This window comes from Polyodon spathula, chromosome 18 (assembly GCF_017654505.1).
Source record: "Polyodon spathula isolate WHYD16114869_AA chromosome 18, ASM1765450v1, whole genome shotgun sequence".
In the NCBI taxonomy this organism is placed as follows: Eukaryota; Metazoa; Chordata; class Actinopteri; order Acipenseriformes; family Polyodontidae; genus Polyodon; species Polyodon spathula.
This window is the reverse complement of record NC_054551.1, coordinates 8,799,754-8,824,213: the sequence shown is the minus strand read 5'-3', so window position 1 is coordinate 8,824,213 and position 24,460 is coordinate 8,799,754. Positions and strand designations below refer to the sequence as shown.

The 24,460-nt window shown below is 36.5% G+C and overlaps 1 protein-coding gene across 19 annotated transcripts in view; it reads right to left on the bottom strand.

Annotated features, from left to right (window-relative positions):
* The window catches only part of LOC121330646 (RNA binding protein fox-1 homolog 1-like), an 879,666-nt gene that overhangs the window by 245,480 nt on the left and 609,726 nt on the right, over nucleotides 1-24,460 (bottom strand). For 16 of the 19 annotated variants that reach the window (XR_005951881.1, XM_041277313.1, XM_041277305.1 and 13 more), the window contains one exon: nucleotides 10,500-10,541. The exons of the other annotated variants lie outside the window; for them this stretch is intronic. Coding sequence is in view for 15 of the 16 variants with exons in the window: in XM_041277313.1 (XP_041133247.1) it covers nucleotides 10,500-10,541 (42 nt within the window). In the remaining variant the exon portion in view is untranslated. The remainder of the gene's footprint in view (nucleotides 1-10,499; nucleotides 10,542-24,460) is intronic. 19 annotated transcript variants of the gene reach the window in all.

Sequence of the window (24,460 nt, the reverse complement as noted above, 5' to 3'; positions counted from 1 at the left end):
CTCTTCCTCTCCTTTTTACTGACAAGCCTTGCTTAGGTAACAGTTCTTGTAGAGTCTTTTTAATGAGCAGGTCCGTGCACTAAGGCAGTCATGTACAACTGTGTAGGCAAAAGTAAGCAAGGTGGTGGAGGGGAGGGGAGGGGAGGCATACATAGACTACACACACACACACACACACACAAGACACACACCACTCCCTGGACTGCAAGCAGAGAATTTCGACCCCCTAATTCAATAAAGAATTTGCATGAAAGTTCAATCACTTCTTTGGGTAAAAGCAAGTTTATAAAGATGTTGTTAGCCAGGTAAGGTGAGGTCGTTGAGCAGCGAGATCTCAAGCAATCTGCCTGTTTTCTTTTGCAAAAAGAAAAAACCACAAGGTGACAAGCTGGGAAAGAACAGAAAAGAAAAAAAAACCCTATAGCTGCTCAATCCACATGCTATTGCCAAGCACGCTAAAGTCTCAAGCATGCATGCTTTATCTCTTTAAATGCACTCCAGATAAACGCTGCAACCAGTCAGGTCAAGGCCTTGCACAATCTTACTGGTCTAATACTAAATTGTTCAACATACTTTTCTACAGCCATCTACTGACTTTAAGCTGCTACTGCTGCCGTGTGCACAGAGATGTGCTGTGAGAGCAAGTGTGCTTGTAGACAGTGCATTCAATCTGGATAACAAATGCTATGGAAAAAATTTAAACATTACTATAAATGGTCTGTTACATTTATTTTTCTACACACACACACACACACACATATGTGTGTGTGTGTGTTTGCTTTCTATGCATGTAATTAAAGTATTGTACCCTCAGTATATTTTACCATGATAGTTATTTTATTATTATCTTTTTTTTTGTCATTATTACGTAGGTTTCACAACTGGAAATAACTTGCTTGTGTGCACTACTGGACAACTGTTACATTTTTTAAGTATATTATAAATTATTATTTACAAATAAGTACAAATCTCCTATCTGTGCAGGTCATTTCATATACACTATGTTTAAATCAAAGGCACCTTCTCTACCAGACCTTATATTATTTGTATAAAGCAGCTACAGCACATGTACAAATTAATTACATGCTTGATGTAGTAGTTTTATTCCCTCTGTTCAAGAACCGGGGGATTGCTATCATACTTCCACAATTCATTGTAAATCACACTAGGTAGACAGAGCTGGCACAATGGGTATCACATCAAATGTTATGCATGCTTCCATGTTAAATCTGCCATCATTATACAACTGTCTGTTTAAAATTGATAATATAACCAGCAGTGTTTATACAGTAGATCAATATTAAGTTGTACTTGACACCCCCTCCAACCAATCCCTGTGCCATGAAAAAAGAAAATAAAGCTTTTTGTTTCTTTGTTTTATACATTGCAGTGAATTGTGGTTGGCGTTTAAAATTTTTTTTTTTTAAGGTCACAATAGAGTTCTATCTCAACGCAATTGCATCATCACTCTAACATCTGGGTCTAACAATTAGTTATATAAGGAAAAATAAACTAGGCTACTTTTTTCAAACTCAAAATGTCAGAAGAAATTCAAACAAATCTTTTTTCTTTTAACTTATTTTTTTAAATCAAACTGGATTTTGGTTTCCATGAGGTGAAGACAGAGAGTGTGATTTAAAACAAGGGTGTGTGGAGGTACTGTGACGTCAGCTAAATTATGAAATTAATGTAAAAAGCATCTTTGGAATATTTCTTAGGGGGGTGGGGGGATAATCTAAAAGCAGATATCATGATCTTTCTCAAACATTATAAAGAGCAAAAAACATGATATTTTCTGAATAATCTTTAAGTGGATTGAAAACTTTTTAATACGTGTATAATATATTGCTGCAAATTTTTGAATACTGACATATGCACTCATTGCTTCCAATAGACAAAGCAACTTAAATATTAAAACCTACTTAACATAAGAGACCACAATAGGGTTTGCAAAATGCACTGTCAGTGAAAATATTATACTTTACCATGGTAGTAATATATACTTTTTAAATATGAATTGTGTGCTATATTATACAGCCAAATATTTATATGGCAAATTAAAATAAAAGCACTTTTTTTTTGGTTTATTTCCCAAACATGGATTGCTCAAAATATGTTAAACAATACTGTATGAAGTAGAAACATATCCACTACACATGCATGTCAACACAAGTGCAAAGATTAAGATTGAGAAAATCAAGAAAGCCTCAAGGTGCAGTAGTCTCCGCGTATAGGAACATCTCCTAAGAGAACACTTCGCCTAATGCCCCTTTTCCACCTGCACCCCGAGCCGAGCCAGTGCCAAGTAGAGGCAGCCTGGTACGGCTTGGGTAGCTGGAATTGCTTTTACACTAGAGAAAGGCGAGCTGAGCTGAGAGATGTCACGCATAACGAACGTGCAGAGTCGATTAAATTAATTGTCACAGACTGCAAAAATACAACTAAGCATCAATTTAATAAAATAATTTTTTATCATGGCTATTTTTTTTAATGCGGAAAAGTACGGAGAATGCGCGCAAAGATAGGGAACCATATTACAGGTATACATCATTTAATTACATCCTTATAAAATGAAATGACATGTGGTTTAATAATTCTATTTTATTTTTGATGCATCGATCAGTAGTGTCAGCCAGGCTCTCGGTTATAACGGACACAGCATGTACCCCAATTCCTTATACTAGTGACTAATGCAATATTTATACAGTAAATACAGTACTGGTGTTGTTCAAACTGTAAACAACTTCTCAGGCTAACTTCCGTTTCTGTCTCTCCCTTTTGATACAGTACCTGAACTGAAGAAAAGCTGCGCTGGCACTTTATAACAGAGACATCTTATTCAGCATTCGTTTTATAACTAAATAAATATTAGGCCTATTACGTGGTTATCTTTCCTAATGTATTTACTTTTTTTGCTGCGGGAGGAGCTGCAGCTTTGTCCAGGAGACGAGACACTTCAGCCCCTCTCCCAGCCTGCTCTCCTTCTTGCACTTTGTTTGGTTGTCTGTCGCTTCAAATTGAACTCCCGACTGCTGTTTAGCCAGGCTATTTATAGTTTAGAAACTGCTAAATAAAATGACCCATGAGTGGGAATGTTACTTTTTTTTTTTTTTTTTTTTGTAAAAAATATAGCATTGATTACGTGGTGCTTTATGCATGATTAATTCACGGAAAGTGACGTTTTTGCTTCACTATATGTGCATTATAGAGAGGGAGTTATTTTATTTTGTATTGAAGTCAGATGTGTGTTATGTGTCTCACAGTGTAAAGGTAAGGAGTTAGGAAAACATTGTGGTCCTGAGGGTTGTCACTTTCTCTTGGCATGACGCTTGAGCGTGAAATGCATTAACCCCGCCCACAGTCTGCTCCGGCCCGAGCCAGATTCAAATATGTCGCGAGGCTGGAGTTTCACAGCTTGGTTCTGGCTCGGCTCGGGTATTTGCTAGTGTAAATACACCCGTTCCGTGAGGGTGTGGAGCCCTCACAGTATGGGTGTGCTAAAGTAAACGACAGAAGAGAACCCCTTGTAGTGAAACTGATTTTTTCCCATTGTAAATGCTCCAGCTAAAGGAACAGGAACTTTGCTTAAAAGAACTCCTTGGCACCGATGGTGTTTCTTTCACAACTGATACAGTACTGTTTTGTAGCCTGACATCTCATCGTCATCAAACTTAAATTAAAATGACTTATTCAGTCTTTTCAAAAGTGATTTATCATCGTAAGGCATACTGATTGGATTATTTAATCTTTTAAGAACTGCCACATATCATTGATTGGTTTTGTATTCTGAAGTTCAAAAGGTGCCGCTGTTTCTTTAGCTACAAAAAGTTGAGAACTGTTTGAGCTGTTGAAAAAAATGGTGAATTGGATACAAGTCGCCAAGCAATTTGTGTTTTCAGTTCTGGTGAGTTGCTTCACCATTCTGTTATATAATGTTGTGCATGTCTTGAATATTGCGCTTGTACATGTATTGATAATTAATGTAGAGCTGCTGCTGCTGCATTTTTTAACGTGTGTAGGGGTGCTATGTTAATTTAGTTTGACAGTTTATTAGCGTTAGTTTGTTACTTTATTATTATAGTTTATTAACATACACTTGCCTATTCAGTTCATTTCATATGTTGATGCACGTGCCAAGTAAAACATTTTATTTATTTATTTATCGATTCATATTGTGTCTGGTGGTCAACGCCGTCTTAGAGAATACTTCCCCTAAAAGAACACTTTGCTTCCTTTCTGAGGGGTTTCTTAGCCAGAGACAACTGTAGTTGTAAAGTACTGGTGACACAGGTAATTTAAAAGCTCTGATCACACATTAAACGGATAGAGAGCACAACTGATGATACTTTGCCATCTCCTGTCAAAATCCATGGTCTTAGAATTGGAAACGTGTTGTCTTTCCGAAAGGAGACCCCACCCATCAATCTCATAAGTTACCAGTTTGACCATTTAAATAGGTCTCTCTGCCCACAAACCCCTGTCGTTTCTTTGTTTGGTCCTCCTCCTTCCTGGTGGCCTCATGTGCCACTTGTCTTGCCCACTGGTCAGGCCATTCTTAATCACTGTATTGCATTCATCTTAGCTCAGCCAGTATAGGGGCAGCTATCGAGTTCCAATGGATAAGGCCATGGGCCAGATTGTAATGTGAACATATTAAGTATCTGCTGGTTATCATGTTCATGCGCCATCAGGCATATCTTTCACAACCAATAAACTGCTACTTTTACTACTAAGTGCATGTCTTCTTTCTGAAGAACCCAGTCACAGGGTGCTGTTCAATACGTCTGCAAAACATCTTGTGATTACCTGTTGAATTAATTTAGCTTAAAATACTGTATGGAAGAAGATGAAAAAACAAAACAAAAACTGCTTTTCCTTATTAGTACATGACTCCCCACAAGCAGATTCTAATTGCTTATTGAACAACCTTAATATTGTAGCATCTGCAGCTTCATCTGGTGGTCTACTCAACAAAAACAAAGAGGTAAGGTAGTACTGCAGTGAAAAAGATGTTTATTTGAATACAAAAATAAAATAAAAGGTTTAACAAAAAAAAAAAAAAAAAAAAACACTGCTCACAGAGCACTAATAAAAGAGATAAACAAAAACAAATCTCAAGCACACAATAAACCACACACAGGTCAGGCTGGGCAGATTGTTGTCACTGATCCTGTAACTTTTAAATTAATTTCTCCCTCCTTGCTCTCGTACTCTCCTCCGTACACCCACCTGAAGTGCAGGGGGCTGCAGGTATTTATACAGGTGACCATCTCCCAAATAGCAACAAATTAACCACTTAATTCGGGAGATGGCCACCTTCTGCACAAGGTTTAATTAATTGCTAGCAGAGAACGAGTTACTCCCCCACCGGAACACATTTCAAAATAAAAACAGAATAAACGCATGGAGAGCTACGCCGCCAAAACAATAACAAAACACACGGCATTCCGCCGTCATATATATATATATATATATATATATATATATATATATATATATATATATATATATATATATATATATATATATATAACTAAATATTAAACAAATAGTAAATAAATGCAAAATAACACATGGGCGGAGGGGGAGACCCCTTTCTAAAAATAAACAACCTGAACAGGTCTGCTCGCCCTGCTACAGTCACGAAACTCATTCCAACGTTACACGAATATATTGCAATGCCAGCAATGATATCCCTTATATAAAAAGATAATATGCAAGTAAATATGTCTTTCATATGTAAAATTTAGGTATACGGTATGGATTTGTGATTATTAATTTTTCAGTTACAAAAGTTGTCAATACATTTTGGGGTTTTTCACATTTGTTCCGCTTAGTGCGGTACTATAAATCGTTAGTCTATAGAAAGTGTTAGACTAACTTAGTATTGTACTTAGTATCCTCTAGAGGGCAGCAGCAGTTATTTTGGGTTCTTTGCAATTGAGATCCTTTTTAGTACGCACCTGGGGAATATCTTGAGCTGCCAAGTTTGTTGCAATTGGTACTAACTTGCGTACTAGTTTAATACGTAGCTCCGTACTAACCACGGGGTTAGTACGGGGTTAGTGTGCTGCTTTCAGGTCGTTGCAATAACCCAGTAAATCTTTTCTTATATATATATTATATATATATATATATATATATATATATATATATATATATATATATATATATATATATATATATATATATAAACACATGGTTCTTTGCAGGTAACAGGATAATAACTTGAATTGTAGCAATCCAAGTGGTCAATTCAATACCCACGACTTCCTAGTTAATTTGTAGGTTCTAGTCTCTTGCTGAATTAAAACTTGTGCTAACAGGATATATTTATTACCTGGAATTGCTTTCATGGACAGCTTTATCAGCAAAGATAAGTACATGCAAATGTTGCAGAAAAGGATCCTGTAAAGTCCCAACAGTCAACAAAAATATCCACAGTCGATAATTGCTATTAATGAATCACTTGAAGGCGTATCCACTCAATTACAATTAGTTGAAAAAAATTAAACTAATTAAACAAAATCGTTGTAGGACTAGATTTATTAGCATCCAAGCTACACAACCGCTGTTTAATTTTGTAGTTAGTTACAACTGTCTGAGAGTAAAAGAAAGCATAATCTGTGCTATGTGTTTCTTGTTATTGTATGTAAAGTGTTACATGCACCATTCTAGATTTTAACCATTATTATACACATACAAAAATATTTCCTTTTGATGTTAACTTGTTTTCTGTACAAAACTTTTTAAAAATATATATATACAGTGCCTACAGAAAGTCTACACTCCCTTTCAAAATGTTCGCCTTTTGTTGCATTATAGCCTGGAATTAAAATGCACTAAAATATCTTTTTTCATTTATCTACACATCCTACCCCACAACTTCCAGTGAAAAAATATTCTAGAAATTTGTAGAACATTAATTGAAAATAAAAACTGAAATAGCTTGGTTGATAAGTGTCCACCCCCCATTAACCCCCCCCCCCCCCCCCCCCCCCCCCCCCCCAATCCTAAATTAACTCAGGTGTAACCAATCGCCTTCAGAATCACACACCAAGTGGCCTCTACCTGTGTTAAATTCTAATGATTCACTTGATTTCAGGATAAATTCAGCAGTTCCTGTAGGTTCCCTCTGCTGGTTAGTGCATTTCAAAGCAAAGACTCAACCATGATCACCAAGGCGCTCTCAAAAGAACTCCGGGACAAAGTTGTTGAAAAGCACAGATCAGGGGATGGGTATAAAAAAATATCAAAGGCCTTGAATATCCCATGGAGCACGGTCAAGATGATTATTAAGAAGTGGAAGGTGTATGGCACCACCAAGACCATGCCTAGATCAGGCCGTCCCTCCAAACTGGATGACTGAGCAAGAAGGAGATTAATCAAATCTGCCCTGTATGGTAGGGTGGCAAGAAGGAAGCCATTACTCAAGAAAACAACACCTTAAATCCCGTTTGAACTATGCAAAAAAACACTCAGGAGATTCTGTAGCCATGTGGCAAAAAGTTTTGTGGTCTGACGAAACTAAAATGGAACTTTTTTGCCTAAATGCAAAGTGTTATATTTGGCGCAAACCCAACACAGCGCATCACCCAAATAACACCATCCCTACTGTGAAGCATGGTGGTGGCAGCATCATGTTATGGGGATGTTTCTCATTGGCAGGGACTGGGGCACTTGTCAGGATAGAAGGGAAAATTAGTGGAGCCAAGTACAGAGAAGTCCTTGAGGAAAACCTGCTGCCCTCTACAAGAAAGCTGAAACTGGGACGGAAGTTCACCTTTCAGCATGACAATAACCCAAAGCACACAACCAAAGCTACACTGGAGTGGCTAAGGAACAAAAAGATAAATGTTCTTGAGTGACCCAGTCAGAGCCATGACCTAAATCCAATAGAAAATGTGTGGCATGACTTGAAGATTGCTGTCCATCAATGTTCCCCAAGGAATTGACAGAGCTTGAAAAATTTTGTAAAAAAGAATGGTCAAATATTGCCAGATCTAGGAGTGCAAAGTTGGTAGACCTATCCCAACAGACTCACAATTGTAATTCCTGCCAAAGGCGCTTCCACCAAGTATTAACTCAAGGCGGTGGAGACTTATCCAATTATGATCCAGTTTTGTATTTTTAATATATTATTTTTTTCTCAATAAAAACTTTTTTCCCCTTAGCAGTGTAGAGTATGGTGTGTAGATAAGTGTGAAAAAAACACACTTGTGGGTTTTGTGTCAATGTGGCTTCTGTGAGGAACCGCAACATAAACAGCATGTACGGCTTGATAAGCAGAATTAATGTGATGGGAGAATACGTTTGTCACTTTTGTTGTACTGGTTGCCTTAGACAAAGCAAATTATTAAGAGCAATGTTGCAAAACACGTTTCCTGTTTATCTAGGAATGTAATCTGTAGATCATGAAACTCAAACTCACCATTTTGCCCTATCACATGATTCCCTCCAATCGCAGGGACTGTAAGAAAAAGACGTGTCGTGTAGAATTCTGCCGGCTCTACATACAAGATCACTGTATGCTGGCCCTTATTATTCAAGTGAGAAAGACTGATGTCTACAGTATATAGTTTTGCTAATTAACTTATTGGAGTATCAGGGTTAATTAGGACATGATTTGCACATTCTTGCTGTTTCTGTTTTCTCTAGTTTACAAACTGGATACAAATATAAGAGCAAGCTAATAAGAGTTGTCAAGTTTACAACATTACATAAGATTTTACTAAAAAAATAAATGAATCAATATAACAAAATAAGGGTTTCAGTATCTCCACAGCGGTAAATGCAAAATTAGATCCATCAGTATCACCAATGACCTAAAATCACCTTCTATATACATAAACACTGTGAGGTGCATACACAGGTATTAATCCAGACACACAGAAATCTCCTTCTATTCTCAGATTATGTTAGTCTTAAAAACCAAAGAATGTCCAAACCAAGTTTCATCACAACTGAATAAGCAATTCGCTACATAAATGTAAAAATGTACATATGCCAGCCTCCACTTTATTCCCATCTTTATATTTTCCTAATGTATTTACAACTGGCAAATGAAGATTCAAACTGTTTACTATGTAAAGTCAGAAAGCTCTTAGGAACTGATATCAACCAAATAGGAACTGCTATGTGAACACAAACTGTTGCTTAATATTAGTGTATTTGCATATTCAATGTGGTCACATAGGGCAATATCCCCCTAAATAATTAAAATGCAGTAGCTAAATATCGAAATCCATCACTGTCTTGACTCGTCAAGAGACATAATGGCAAACAGGGATCAGGGAATCACATTATAATGCACACAGTTAACAAAATAGTAATTAGGTGAGGTTTCAAACTTCCGATCTTCCAATCAAAAAGCTGCTAGAGTATATGGCTTATGCAGTCAAGTTTATGATAATGCTCAGAGCACCATTCATCTCTTTCCTCTTTCTACTACACAAATGCTGCTGCAGTCCAGGTTTTGGGTACTGCATGTATTAAGAGTTAAACTCTGACTGTATACCAACCTCTTATTCCAGCCAAAGACTCTGTGTGTGGCTAAACATAACTGAAACATACCGCGGACACCAGGCTGTTTATACTTAACAAGGGGAACAGAATTCAGTTACGTTTAAACTGAGCTACAGGTTCAGTCAACAGGACTGGTAACAGGCATTATTTTAGGATTGAGTTCTGAATTGTGCAGAATAATGGAGCAGACTCATAGAGCTTTCAACTGTAAATTAAAACAAAAAGATCTTTATGAATGAATGAATTTAACTCAAATAAGAAATAAAATGTGTATAGTGTAAGAAAGTGACTACATTATTATTAATAGTAGGCTTCCTATTAGTATGTATACAGTATGCACTACATGTGTGTAGCCCAGCCATCGTACTTCACTGTCTTCACTCTTCTATTATAGTACATGACTTACATACTGCAGAACATATATAGTCACGTTAAGTGAAATGTTACCAACTCGCCCTGGGCTCCGTGTGCCAGCTGGAGAGTCCAATGTGGTGGAGGCAATGACCCCAGTTACCTGGCTTTGGTCATCCAGTTGAATGGGTGACTGTGACAAGAGTCGGTGTTCCAGGAGTCAAAAGAAAGACTAAGCTAGCATTAACAATTTTAAGTATTGCTACTACTGTCAAATCAACTTGGCAGCCTTAAATCACTCAAAAAGCACAGCTGACAATCACAGTGCAAAAGGGCGCTGCAGGGCCCTCACTCTTGCGAAGAAGAAAAGACAAACTCACAAGGAGACAGATTCTACAGATTAGAACAACTAAGTATGCCAGAGCAACCCCACCTCTCTGCTTTTTGGCCACACAGTTCACCAGCAACCGCATCTCCAGCGTTTTTCAATAAGAGGATGTGACTCCAAGCCAATGGTGAACCTGGTTTCCAAGCTGCCCTTCTCAGTACAGTTTGAACTCACAAGTGCAGCACTCAAATATCCTTTGGCAAAATAAAGCATTTAATGCAAAAAAGGAACTTACCCTTAGTTGCTCTCTGTCACAGCTCATTTGCTGTCTTGGAATCTGTCAAAAGAAATACAGGAGCACTTAGAATGACATGATATATATATATATATATATATATATATATATATATATATATATATATATATATATATATATATATATATATATATATATATATATATATATGGTATTTTATTATATATATTACTGTACCATAATTAAGTATTTATTACAAATAAATATTTCACATGTATTTTCTTCTGTTATGATCATAACAGTAATGACATCCTTGATCATGGCAGGTGCGGCATTGAAACGAGGTAATCGTACTTTCATTTAGTGCCCCCAACCTAGTAGGCATCATAGCTAATTGAGTTTTAATGACAGCACCCACATACTCAATTCCCTTCATTTATCACAGTGATCAAGGTATTTAACTAAATAAATAAATACATAAATAAAACTGGCAACGATACATAACTTGATAACTTATACTGTAACAACACACACACACACACACACTTTGTTTACAAATCACAAACATAACATTCTGATGTTCAGAAATGTGGCTGGGCTGTATTTCAATATGTAAACAAAACAAAAAGGAAGACTTTTTTATTTTTACCGGATGAGGATTTTGCTTTTTTATTAAAAAAAAAAGGAACAATGTATGACACATAAGGCTACAATTTTGGCACTGTAATTTTTAGTACATTTCACAAACGAGGTGCGGCAAAAAAGCAAGAATTCACGGAAAGGCCACCAAATAATGTAGTTTTAGCTACATCAGCATACAAAAGAGCTTTTAAATAGTACACCAAAACTAATAATATAAAGACTATTGTGTTTGACTACTGACAAGTTTAAATGTTATTTTAGCATACAACATTTACAGTATATACTTCAGACTCTGACATAATTTCTGGTTGGAGTCGTTGGTCTTCAGCCCTGTGTGACAAATTGGAATTACGTAATCTACATTCTTGTGATGGGCGACTTTTTTGAAAAGGCATACAGACAGCCTTAGCAGATCGTCAAACCTTTAACCTGTCATTCTAAAATACCTACAATATCTTTCACTGTCACATACCCGCATCTCTCTAATTAGCTCTAGTGTTTGAAATTCTCCCTTCCAGATTCTCTGTTGGTTGAGAGGACGGATGTACCAACAACGTCGCTTTCGATTTTTTTCAAACCTCTTGTATAAGAAGTACAAACTCGGCACATCTACTTAAATGTAAATGGAACCAATTTCACAAAGGCAGTTTGTATTTAAAGTATGAACAACATCTACAACCACTTTGCAGTCAAAAGAGCTATGACACCATGTGTCCTTCGTTCAGCAACTAGTGAAGCTGCACAGCTTTTATAGCTATTTGCGCCTGACGTATTACATTTTGTGACAGAAGGCTTTATTTTCCATGATTCTGAAACAGCTTGTTATAAAGAAAGCATCTGTAAATCGGTAAACTTCTGTTCTCCGATGCATTTGTTCTTCTGTCTTTACAGAAAACAGCTCACTCACAATTTGTTTGGTATTTTAGTTGTCACCTATTTACATGCTTGCTCACTCAGTTACCTCATTCATTGACCTACACAGCTATACATACCTTAAAAAAGCAGTGTATAAGTCGCACCGGTGTATAAGTCGCCCAGAGACTTTGAATTACATCATTTCAAACCCAATCCTCTCTGTAATGGTACCTCCAATAAATGACCACCACTACTTAAATAAATAGAATACATACTTTGACTCGGTTCACTATAACCATCCATATAATCATAATTACTGTCTTAATCAAAAGGGAATGTAAGGTTACTCAATATACCACCAAAAACTTCATATGAACCTTACATTCAGCTCCCGTTCAGCCTTCCAGCAACGAAGACCAATCTTCCTATTACTATAAATGCAGTATGCACTACATGTGTGTAGCCCAGCCACCCTACTTCACTGTCTTTACTCTTCTATTATATTACATGACTTACATACTGCAGAACTTATATGGTTAATTCAGTTTCACTTTAAATGAAATGTCACCAAAGGTTTCTATGTACTCTGATAGTGGCAGGAATGGACACATTAACCTTGCCTTTACAAATTACTCCCACATTGAATAATGGTTTAGCTGTTATTTTATTCTGCTTTTCACTAAACAAAGCTACCTAATGATAAATCAATATGTTTGGGCTCATAATGCAAAGGTAATCTGGACGATGCTGTGGTTTCTAAATGACAAAAGCAAATAGATATGCATAACACATCAATCCACCTTCTTGTGAACAAAAGAGAAGAAAACAGAAGAACCCAGTGCTTGTCAATGTTTATTAAGGCTAGTACTGTATGTTTCCATATGCAAAAATATATATAGACCATAAATTCAGCTTTTTTTTCACCCAAGTGAACTGGTATTGCAATACCTTATAATTGCCTCTCTTAATTACAAGACTTAATCTTGCACTTTTTTTATAATATAGACACCATTCCATTCCCTAGGGCAACAAAAAAATGACACCCGCCTTGATTGACGATGCCCCCTGGAAGATTAAACCTACTTGTGAAAGAAGGGGTTTTGCACCAGGAAAACAAATACACCAAATGTAAGTTAAAGAATTCTGTATGTTAGACAGACTCAATAATGGAGGGGGAAACACGCTTACTATTGCAATAATTAATTTCTTATTAAATTCGTATGCTTTCCATCTGCTTTGCATGTTTAGTGGGAAGTTTACCTTTGCAAACAAAAACAATGTCCCTTCTCTTAACAACCATTCATACCTCAGTATGATAGCAGTGCAACAGAGGCACCTACTGACTAAAATTAATTGTGGAACACGATCTGTAATATACTAAACCTGCCCTAACACTTTCCCTGAGGCTCCCCCTAAAAACCAATAGTTATCTCAAGAACCCTCTACCCACATGCAGAGGAAAGAGAGGATGGAGCCTATAATTAACCCTGTAATAGCTCAAGTTGCTATGCAATGGGAGCCTTACTGTATTTTCTACTCTGCTGGTAGTAAAAGGATTGAGGCAACAATTAATTCTGGAAGCCATAGGGAAGAGTCTGAATCAGAATATGCCAGTAAATGGCACTCTGCTGACTGCAGCAGAATGTAGAGGCTGAGGAGAATGAGGATAGTAAGCTGACGCAGGGGAGTGTACTTACTAGTGTTGTTGGTGAAAGGTGAATTGTTGAGACAAGGTGTCATGCTACCGTGTCTTTTATTTTCATATCAACAGTGGATGACAATCCTTTTAAGACCTGTGATCAATATTTAAATAGCATGGCTAGAATAGCTTATAAACCAGGGGATGTGCAGTTTATGGCCCCTTGCTTGCTGAGGTCAGTGCACTGTAAAGATTACAAGACAACCTAGAGTCAAATCTGTGTGGATCAGGATGGGTCCTTTTTTCTAGAAATGAACCAGTGGCATTTCCACAATCTGCAACAATATTCCAACAACAAACTCCTGTGCATTGAAAGAGTCCCCCAAATCCAAACTGAATGACTTAAGAACAAACAAACAAAAGAAAAACAACAGCCACAGAATCCAATCTCAGTCTTCTCACAGAAGATGCCTACACAACTGTTTCAAACCTATACAGGAGCTAGATGTAAGATTTTACATTTAAGTGACTTGTGTTTGGTCTGCACTGTACTATTTAAAAGGTAGGTCTGATAAAAAAAAAAAAATGACATTTTAAAAAGGTTGTCATTTTTAGTCTTGCATGCTACTGCAAGCAAATGTGTTTGTGGAACTCTGCATTGCTTTGAATAGAGAGAAGACCATCACTATTTAAACCAAGCTGTCAGATCTTTAATGTTGATATGTTGGTGTAACCTTGAGTTAATAAGCCACACTTATTTAGTAAAAATTAGGAGAATGTGTTTTTATTTTTTCAAAATCTGGAATGATAAATATAGATTCCTAATTGGAAATAGTGTTATAAGGTGATCCATATTTTGATCTTTCATCAAAGGTTAAATAAATACAATAATAATAATAATAATAATAATAATAATAATAATAATAATAATAATAATAATAATAATAATAATATGGATAGCATCTATTATTTCAAATGTGGTCTTCCTTCCTATTTTTTTTAATATCAAGAAATGGATAAAAGACAACGTGTAAACCAGAGCTGTCCAATAATCTTGGACCCAAAGCATGGTTAGCAGCACAGGGCTCAAGTCTCAAACTTGTTGGTACTGAGCCTTATGTATCAGCCTTTTCATGTGTGCCTCCATATTCTACAGCACACCTGATAACCCAAGCTACCTAGCAGTGATACAGTGGGGTTCAGAAGCTGATAGGCATTCATTCTGTACAGCACTATCCACATGCAGACAGAATATATTCCAGTCAGACACTTTAAAAAACGCCATTTTCCATGAGGTAGGTGAAACCACAAGGGAAGATGATCATTATCCCTTTAGGAATGACCCCTGTTCAACAGACGTAACCGAACCATATCCATAAACATATCACTATGGTGTGTGGCTAAATTAATTGTTTAACTATACAACGATATCCTGACCTAATGTCTGGGGCTGTCACTTCCAAAAACACTAGGTGTCAACAGCACCAGACCTTCTAGTCATGTGCAAAAGGGCATACCATTCCATCAAGTTGTTCAGGACTTATCACTTGCCATAAAAAGCAAAAGACTTAAAAATAAATTAAGAAAATGTAAATGCAAATAATACAAAGTAAATGAAAGTAAACAATAGATAGGTGTCTTATTTTTCAAATTAAACAATTAATTGGATTTAATTTACATTGTTGTAATTTAGGGACTTGTGAGTAGTCTTAAATTGTGTATTATTATTTTTCCTTCCATTTAGAATATGAGCTTTGAGAATTGATCAATCGTAATATTTTTCTTGACATGACCTTGCAGCTTGTCTCTTTAAACAAGAAGGCTGCTTTTAAAAGCCTGCACTCTGCAGTCGTCCTCCATTTTATCAAGTAAGTCACGGCATTTTTATTTTTGTATATTTTATATCAGCACGCAATAGTCAAAAAAAAAAAAAAAATTACTGTTCCAATGTCAATATCCAAACCTCTTGATTATGCTCATAACTGACACAACAGAGAGCTAGAAGTGTCATATGGTGCCTAATTGGGTGCGCTGTGCATTTCTTCAGTATTTCAACAGCCTTAACAATTAGCAAGGCATTACAAGCCTCAGAATTGGGACTTTTTTTAAATAGTGAACTAATTCTGCTCATTTCCAGATATTCACTTCTGTTCTTTTTAGCACTCCAGCTCATTCGCATTATAATTAGCTTGTTTTAGCGTTAGCCAGATGCCATTAGATTTGACCCACGGAAATGTCACAACACCTTGTTAGTAATTTCCAGTGACGCTGAACATGAAAACACACAGCACACAGTTTATCTGTTTATTGGCTTCCTCAATGGCACAACACCCGCTGTGTCTCATGTGGAGGGTAGCTCAAAATTCACTTGACCAGTTTATGCCAAGTAAGCATCACTGAACAATGAAACTTGGCTGTAGACCCTGAAAAAAAGGTTTGACACTTTAAATCATAGGAGGGAGCTATAATATGATCTAAGAAACAGCCTACAGATTAGCCAGAAAACACAGAAACATTGACAGGACAGCCATCCTTTTAATCTTTGCATGGACATTCCATTTAGCTGCCTTGATAAGCCATATTCCACCACCACTGTATATATAAAACCTACATAAAGTAAATAGTGAGAAAGATTTTACCTTACAGTAATGTTATCTTTGAATATATATCCGCTAGCAGCCCTGAGGCCACATGTGTAGATATTAAAATACACATTTTTCTCATGACTCATATTTCTTCCGCTTGTTATCTCAATTACACTGACCCAACCGACAAGCTAAAGACGAAGTGTCATACCTCCAATTTTCAAGTTAACATTTTGCTCTGTAACATATCTTCTGAACTTTTTTTTCTCTTGAATTTAATTAGGAAATAAGGAAAAGTAATTGGTTGCCTTTTTAGTTTGCTCTGTGCTAAACTAAAGAAGCAACAAACTGATCCTCATTGGCTCAGGTGATTTGTGTGGTGGCAGGATTGTTTCAATAAGGATATTTGTAGTTGTCAAACATTCAGGCATTTTTTACATTTTCAAAGGTGTTTGGGGGATACAGGCAAGCCATGTACAGCGTGTCATTTATCTGAACCAGTTGTCTTTTTATCCATCTGTCTGCTATCTCAAGATCAATATATCTGTTTGTCTAAATATTAATAACAAGCTGGAATCAATAGCAGCATTAGTAATTAGAAGTATAATAATATCAGTTTAGTGTATTTAATGGGAATCCTTTACTATTATAAAGAATTGATTTTTTGATGCACTTTTACATTGCTAGGATCTAACCCTGTGTCTCCTGACTTTACAATCTGTTTCATGATACTATAGTGATTTTATAGTTACTGCCCTTGGTGATGATGTTAAGAACTGCACATGGTTGTGCCTTTACAAGGAGAGACACAGGGGAAAGCTCAGCATCCATGAATCTTTGACCCAAAAGCTTATGTGCTACCGATGGAACATAAAAACGAGTCTCATACTATCAAGTGGTAGAGCTTTACAGAAATGAATTCTTTGGAAAACCCTAGGGCTTTGAAGCAACAAGGACAGATCTATGTATATTACAATCTAAGAAAATACAGGGCTGCTGTATTAGTGATGTTCATAACAAAGAGATACTAGTCTGGCCTGCTGGGGCATACCCACAAAAGGACTACTCAACATCTCTGTGTGCACGCGTTGTCCAAATCTTTTTTTTTAGTTTTATTTGACATCCAAGAACTGACAGTAATAGCAACAGAGGTATTAAGTGTGTCTCACGATTGTGGAAAACTGGCAATGGAAATTCAAATCGTAAATATTGTACATGAAAGCTAAACTCCTGAGCACCTTCAACTGGTCTCTACTTTATTCATGGAGGCAGCTTTGTCAAGTCTGGGGGGATAAATCAGAGACTTGAAAGCAGAATGCACATTTCCAGGTCCATGCGATTTTGAAAGGAAAGGCTGGTCTTGTGTGCCTTGCTTTCTAATAATTAGAAAATAAAGCAATCACACTCTTTCTATGTATGCTAAGGTACACGTTGGCATTAATTGTCTTGAAATGAACATAGGTGCACCAGATACCAGGGAAGATTCAATGGGAATCTTCATTTACACTTAAAAAATAAAAATTTTGAAATAATTATTCAATTCAGTTTGAACTTGCTCAGATTGTAAGACCACGAAGAGGGGAAGCCATTTCTGCATGTGAAATATTTACTGACTGATAGCATAACAGCCATTAAGGGTTAAATTAGTTTGAAATCAATGTCTTGTGTTGAATGCAGATTATCTGCTCTATTCTCTAGTCCTTTGTATAAACGTGTAAACAGCATCTGCGGTGTGGTAAAGGCGCTTGTGGGACACAGGGAGACTCTGGAGTGAAGATTTAAAACATAATTTGTAGTATCTTCATGTGCTACATATTTATATGCAAGGTTTAATCATTTTAGAGAACAACATTATGTATATGTATAGATCCAGTCCCACATGTACTTTACTGAACACGACTGGCTGTGTAGGATCACTAAGATTGTTATTATCCAAATGCAGCAGGTTCTATATATATATATATATATATATAGAATATATATCTATATATATATTATATATATATATATATATATATATAAGTAAGAAATACGTGAATTGAGTCCAGAGCATGTATTTTTCTTCATATATGATCATATTTTTTTCATATATGGTAATATTTTTTATAGTTTTTCTTGATCGCTTAAACACATTTCCTGAAACAATATCCTATGCTACCAAAACAGTTAACACACAAATCAAAACGGCCTTGTGGTGTGCAAAACTTCAAAAATCCTTTGCAAAATGCAATAATGCTTTCAAATCTCAAAATACATGCCTCAAAATCAAACACTAGCATCAAAATCAACAAATGAAAAGCTCTCTTTGTCTACCATTTCACAAAGGTGCAATAAATTCAAAACATAAACATCAAAATGTTTAACAATTTCTGCCTGTTTACCCTTCTTACTTTATTGGAAATTGTGTAATGCAACTGTACATGTTACCTATAAGTGTATATCTTTTTTTTCAGTAGACTTAGCCCCAGATGAGCCAGACATCATTGAAAACTTGTACATACATTTTAAACATTTGTTATAGTTATAACAGAAAACAAACTTTATTTAACAAAAAAGGGATTTTCCAGGTATTCAACACCCAGCCTTTGATTTCTGTCAGGCCACATGCTTTCATCAACATCACAGAGAATGTTTTCTCTGGCCATACATCTCGGGGAAAAAAAAAAACATGGCCTGGAGAAGCGGAAAAAAAACTCCTCTATGGGGTACAGGAAGGGAGAGCAGGGTGGGAGGAACACCATTGAGAAGCGTGCATGAGCTTCAAACCACCCTTGGACAAGCGTAGAGTGGTGGAAGGTGACATTGTCCCATACAACAACAAAGTTTGTCAGCTCTGGCCTTTCCAACACTCTCTCTTTCATACACTGACTCTAGAAACACCAGCAGGTGTGCTGTGTTATATGGGCCTATGGTGGCATTATGGGAGATTACACCATTTCTAGAAACGGCAGCACATATGGTTAAATTGTCCCTTTTTTGGTCACATTGAAACCAGCCTCATCCACAAATACATATTCATGTTGAGCAACATTGACATCAAGCTCCAGTGCTGTCTGAAAAAAAAAAATGTATCAGATTATACAACATCAAGATTACAGTAAACTCCATATTGTTAGTGTAACCATTACAATAGTATATATGTTTATATTACAGTATAGTAATGAATGCAGTGAATGACTTACTAGTACATACTGAGACCACATCTCCTTTACCCTATCAGTGTTCCTCTCACATGACACCCTGTACACTTGTTTTGTTTTAATTTGGTTTCTCTTTAGGACACAGTCAATAGTTGCCAAACTAATACGGTTAATATTTGGAAATGTATCATTGTCCTGAATGATCCTGCTCTGAATGTCTTTTAGAAGGATGGCATTGTTTGCAATGACCATGTCCACTATTGCAGTCTCCTGTTGTTCTGTGAAGTCGTCCTCTGCCACCAGAAGGAAGTTTTCTTTCAATTACAAACATGGATGGAATGTGAACAAATGGGAATACAATATGCAATTGAATGAAAGCAAAACTACACCTACAAATATACTTTTTCTCGATCGCTTACAGTACAATACACTACATACAGTACAGAGGTGTACACTTTGCAAAGGTCACTTACCTATTCTCATTCCTGAAGATATGAATGACTGAAGCAACCGTTGATCTGATGAGATTGAGTTGCACCCGCTGACTAGCTTCTCTCATGGTCAGCACATGGTTGATCACATGATCAATGATGGTTGCTCGTATCTCATTGATGTGTTTGTCTTCTTCCTTTTCCTCTTCCTTTTCCTCTTTCAACCCCAGTTTCACATTCACCTCCAGCTCCAGCGTCACCTCGTCTTCCCTCTCGTACCTGCTCTATTTCTCTACCACAACTGAGAGTTTACCTGTGACACCTTTTATTTATGATTAAGGTCCCATAGATGATTGAAAAATTGAGCAATTTGCATTTGCACATGAAGTATGCAGTTGCAAACATGGATTCAATGAGAAAACAAGAAACTCTCATGTTAATATTGAACTAAATGTAGAGATTTGTGTTAAGTGTTTTACAAAAGCATGTTTTAGCTTTGCAATCTTTGTGAAAACAAATATAAAAACACTAATAGTTTTGCAAAGGAGGCTATTGTTTCAGTTGTACAGTTATTGGTTTTGGTGTTTTTGAGCAGTTTCATTCACATTGATTTAGCAATCGAGAAAAACTGTAAACACCAATTGCTTTTGCGCTTCTGAAACTGTCCCTTAAATTAGTGAGGCTTGACGTTTAAAGAACTAAGGTAAATTCAAGACTTAATGAACAACAATAAAACACTTGAACAGCGCTTAACAAAAAATAGTTTAAAAAAATAACCCAAAAGACTGTTTCAGGATCCATGCAGCTATTAATCTTTTCTATAACATAAGCATGCTAAAATAATGAACTGCGAGACAACTACTAAAAAAGCAACAAAGACATGGGCATTATTAGAAAACACCTAAAAACATATACAGTGGCCATTTGGCTAATTTTATTTGAATCTGTCACACAACAAAAAACACTGTTGAAAACCAAAACGTCTATTCTCACTGTTCCTGTTTAATGATTCACAGAAATATCCAGTTTTGGAATATAAAAGCTTATCATTTTTAAACCTTTTTTTTTTTATATTTGTATTTGGTAATTTTGTGTTTTTATCCTGCTTCTTTCAGTTCCCTTAGCTTGTGTTTCTTACATTTACCCTACATCAGGGGTGACCAAACCAGAGCCAAATGAGGACCTACAGAAAACCTTTCATTTTGACCTTTTGAAATGGCAGACAACTTCAGCTGGCAAGGAGTGCATATTCATAGCTGTGTAAAGCATTTCAAACAAGAAATAACAAGCAAGTGCCCATTTAGGAAAAGTTACAGTATTATAGATAGCATCTCAGTACTGACTCTTCATGAAAGGATAATACTCAGAGTGTCCCCTGTTGCAAAAAATGGTGAACAACCATGCTCCAGATGATACATGCAGCAATCGTCCTAAATGTATTTTCCAAGAGTTTTTTTTTTTTCCAGCTGTATTTGCATACAGTGCACCTAACCCTTAAGTTTCTGAGGCACGATGCATATCATGGTGTCAGAACATCTTCCTATCCACAGAGAAAGCACACACAAAACACAACAAGTAAAACAAGAAAACATGCTGCAAAAACCTAGAATGACTGGAAACACTGAAAATGGCAAGAATGCTTATTAAAAAATCATTTTCACGCTTCTTGCTCTTTAATATTACCTCTTTACAGTGAACAGATGCAGTGCATACTACATATTGGACAAAATGTGAACCAAGTACTGCAGTGTGTTGAGAAAAATCAAAACGAGCATGTGTAAGTAAATGGAGTCTATCTGTTTGTAGGAGCATTCACAGCCTCTCTCTCGCCAGTGGCTGAAGTAACTCATGTTAATGGCCTCCCTTGATGGATCATGTATTGTTCTTTTATGTGTAGTTTTTTTATTTATTTATTGTTTAGATCAGCATATTTCCAACCTATTATGATGGTCACTGTTTTTACATTATCTCTGATAAAAGACTGATGTACCCTAGCTTCCATCAACATTCAATCATATTTAAACTGCCTTCTTAATAACACACACCATAGCTATATAATAATGTTAAATGCTCAGACAGAGGTGTGATTTAGAGAGTACAGGATGTTATTTGTAATTTGGTTGCTATGCACTGACTCATTGCTCAGTCAGGCTGGTTTTTAAAATGATGTGCATGGAACAGGCATGTTATCTCAGTATTGACCCCAAAGAAAGCAAGACATGCAAATCTAGTGTTTTCTTTAACCATATATATATATATATATATATATATATATATATATATATATATATATATATATATATATATATTCTTTTTAATGAAAATACATGTTTCTATAATTCTTTCAAAACTATATGAGATTAACATAGCAATTGAAAGTGCACTACTGGTAAGATCGACAGAATTATTTCTTTAGCAATAACCCTTTTGAGAAATGCTAAACCATCCAGGCAGGTATATTCCCATTAGAGAATGACACGGGAATGAAACTTCAGTCCTGTCCCATCCAGTCCTGTCAAAAATGTTCCTGTCCCGTCCTGTCCCATAACTTTTTTTTTTTTTTTTTTTTTTTAATTCCTGTCCCATCCTGTCAAAAAAAAATCCTGTTCCATCCCATCCCGTGATATACAGAGATCAACCATTATTTGGATGTATAGATATTTTTGTATTCATGTATAAAATGAGGATTTATAGTGTTTTGCATTAAACACTACTGGTATACTACTAGTAATTTCTTTTCAGTTTTAGTTTTTTTCAGAAAAAATAGAGTGCAGGCACAATGTCTTTATAAGCACAATGTGCAATATCATGATGTAATATATAAATTTGTTAATATAAAAACAACTGTTTAGAATTTTCTGCGGCAGTTTCAGTTTCTAAACCGGTTACTAAGCAACCTGGCTCAGAGATTTTAGTATGTCAGTGAAATATAATATTATGAACCATTAAATCATTAAAAAAAAAAAAAAAACAACAACAAAAAAAAAAAACATGGATTGAAATAATCTCCACCATTTATTTATGTATTAAAAATCGTAGTATTATACATACCCCTTCAAGGTAGCGCCGTAGCAGAATCACCAAAATAGTAGCTGCTATGGCCAAATCATAGCCGTTGGCATCTCTGCATTATGATTAGGAGTAATATTCATAAAAACCGAAAATGTGCACATCCTTAATATACTGTACATAAGTATATATAGAGAGATATGTTAAATGCATGCCAGTAGCCAAACGAGGACTGTTTGAAACGTGAGTGAAGTGTTGCTTTGTCTAAACGTGTGTTTGTCTTCGCCAGACTGTTAAATACGGATCTGTGAGCTGCAGCCTTATGTCAGCGATACACTCAGACTCCACTGCACCTGCACTTAAACTAGCATCACTGTTTCCAGCACCGCACCTGCACTGAAAGCATGCACTGTCCGGAGACGTGTCTGTGTTTGCGTTGTGGCTGTATTTTGTTATTATTATTTTGGGATTGCAACCCCTTGTTTTATTATTTTAACCGGTCAAGGAGACTACTGAAGGGAATTAAAGAACTTGACCTGTGAACTCTGTGTCTGTCCTTGTCTGGAGTACCTGCATCACCCATTCACTACGCACTGCAACCTACACGTTCACAGGGAGACAATCCCTGTTTTCTCTACGTCAGATCCCTCACCACATGATTCACATTCATAAGAGGTGTCTGAAACTGATAAAAGTAGGCTACTCTCACTTTCACTGTCGATATCTGCCATACTGGCAGATGCAAGGAGCCTATGAGCCTCTGTCAAGTCACAGTCTCCTGAATCCAAGATCGCCACCTGTGTATTTCCGGGTATTATTTGATCAATTGTAGCGCGATTGAACATAATTTGGCAAAATTAATGTGATCATATGTTCAAATGAGACCTGTTAATATTATCTTTTATATTTATGGTAACAGTCAAATTCCATGTCATAGGCTCTTTAATGACTTTAAGAGCAAAAAAAACACTCTTCCTCTCTGCTGGTGGCAGAGTAGTCCCATTCCTTCCCATTATGAGAAGCTTTTTTCTTATTATTATTTCCCGGTCCCGCTCGTTCCTGTGAGCTTCACTCCTGTGCCATCCCATCCCACAAAATTTTAACACGATTGCACCTGCATTGGACTGTGTACCTGGACTGGTATAACCGTGGTCTTGTTTACCGTTGCCGGTACGCAAGCCACAGACAACCGCGCTCCCTGCAGGCTGAAATAAATCAGTGTGTTTGAGCGGCGTTACAACTGAAAGTTCAGTCTCTTTCTCAGTGAACTGCCCAGCACCCTTCCACACTTGCTAAACACATGTGCAGTGTGTGTGTGAAAGAGAGAAAAGGAACACAGACACAAGTAATAACTGACAAACTTTGGGGTGATGTAGCAATAACAGCACAACCAACGATTGCAGGAAATAAACACCAAAACAGTCTCTTTAATGAGAAAGAATCCATCTAAACCTGTTAACAATTCATTCCAATCACAGACCCTGAGACACTCCAACAGAGTGTAAAAAAATGGCACTTAAGTACTTGGACACTCCAAACACAACTAAAGAGCATGGATCACAATACAACATCCATGCCTGTGTTACCATTATATACTATTTGCATGTTTTCCTTGTAGACCAAACACCTCATCTCAACAGTGCAGACAGCCTAGCACCTTGGTCGTACCAGATAATTTAGTGTCTAATCACTAAAAACG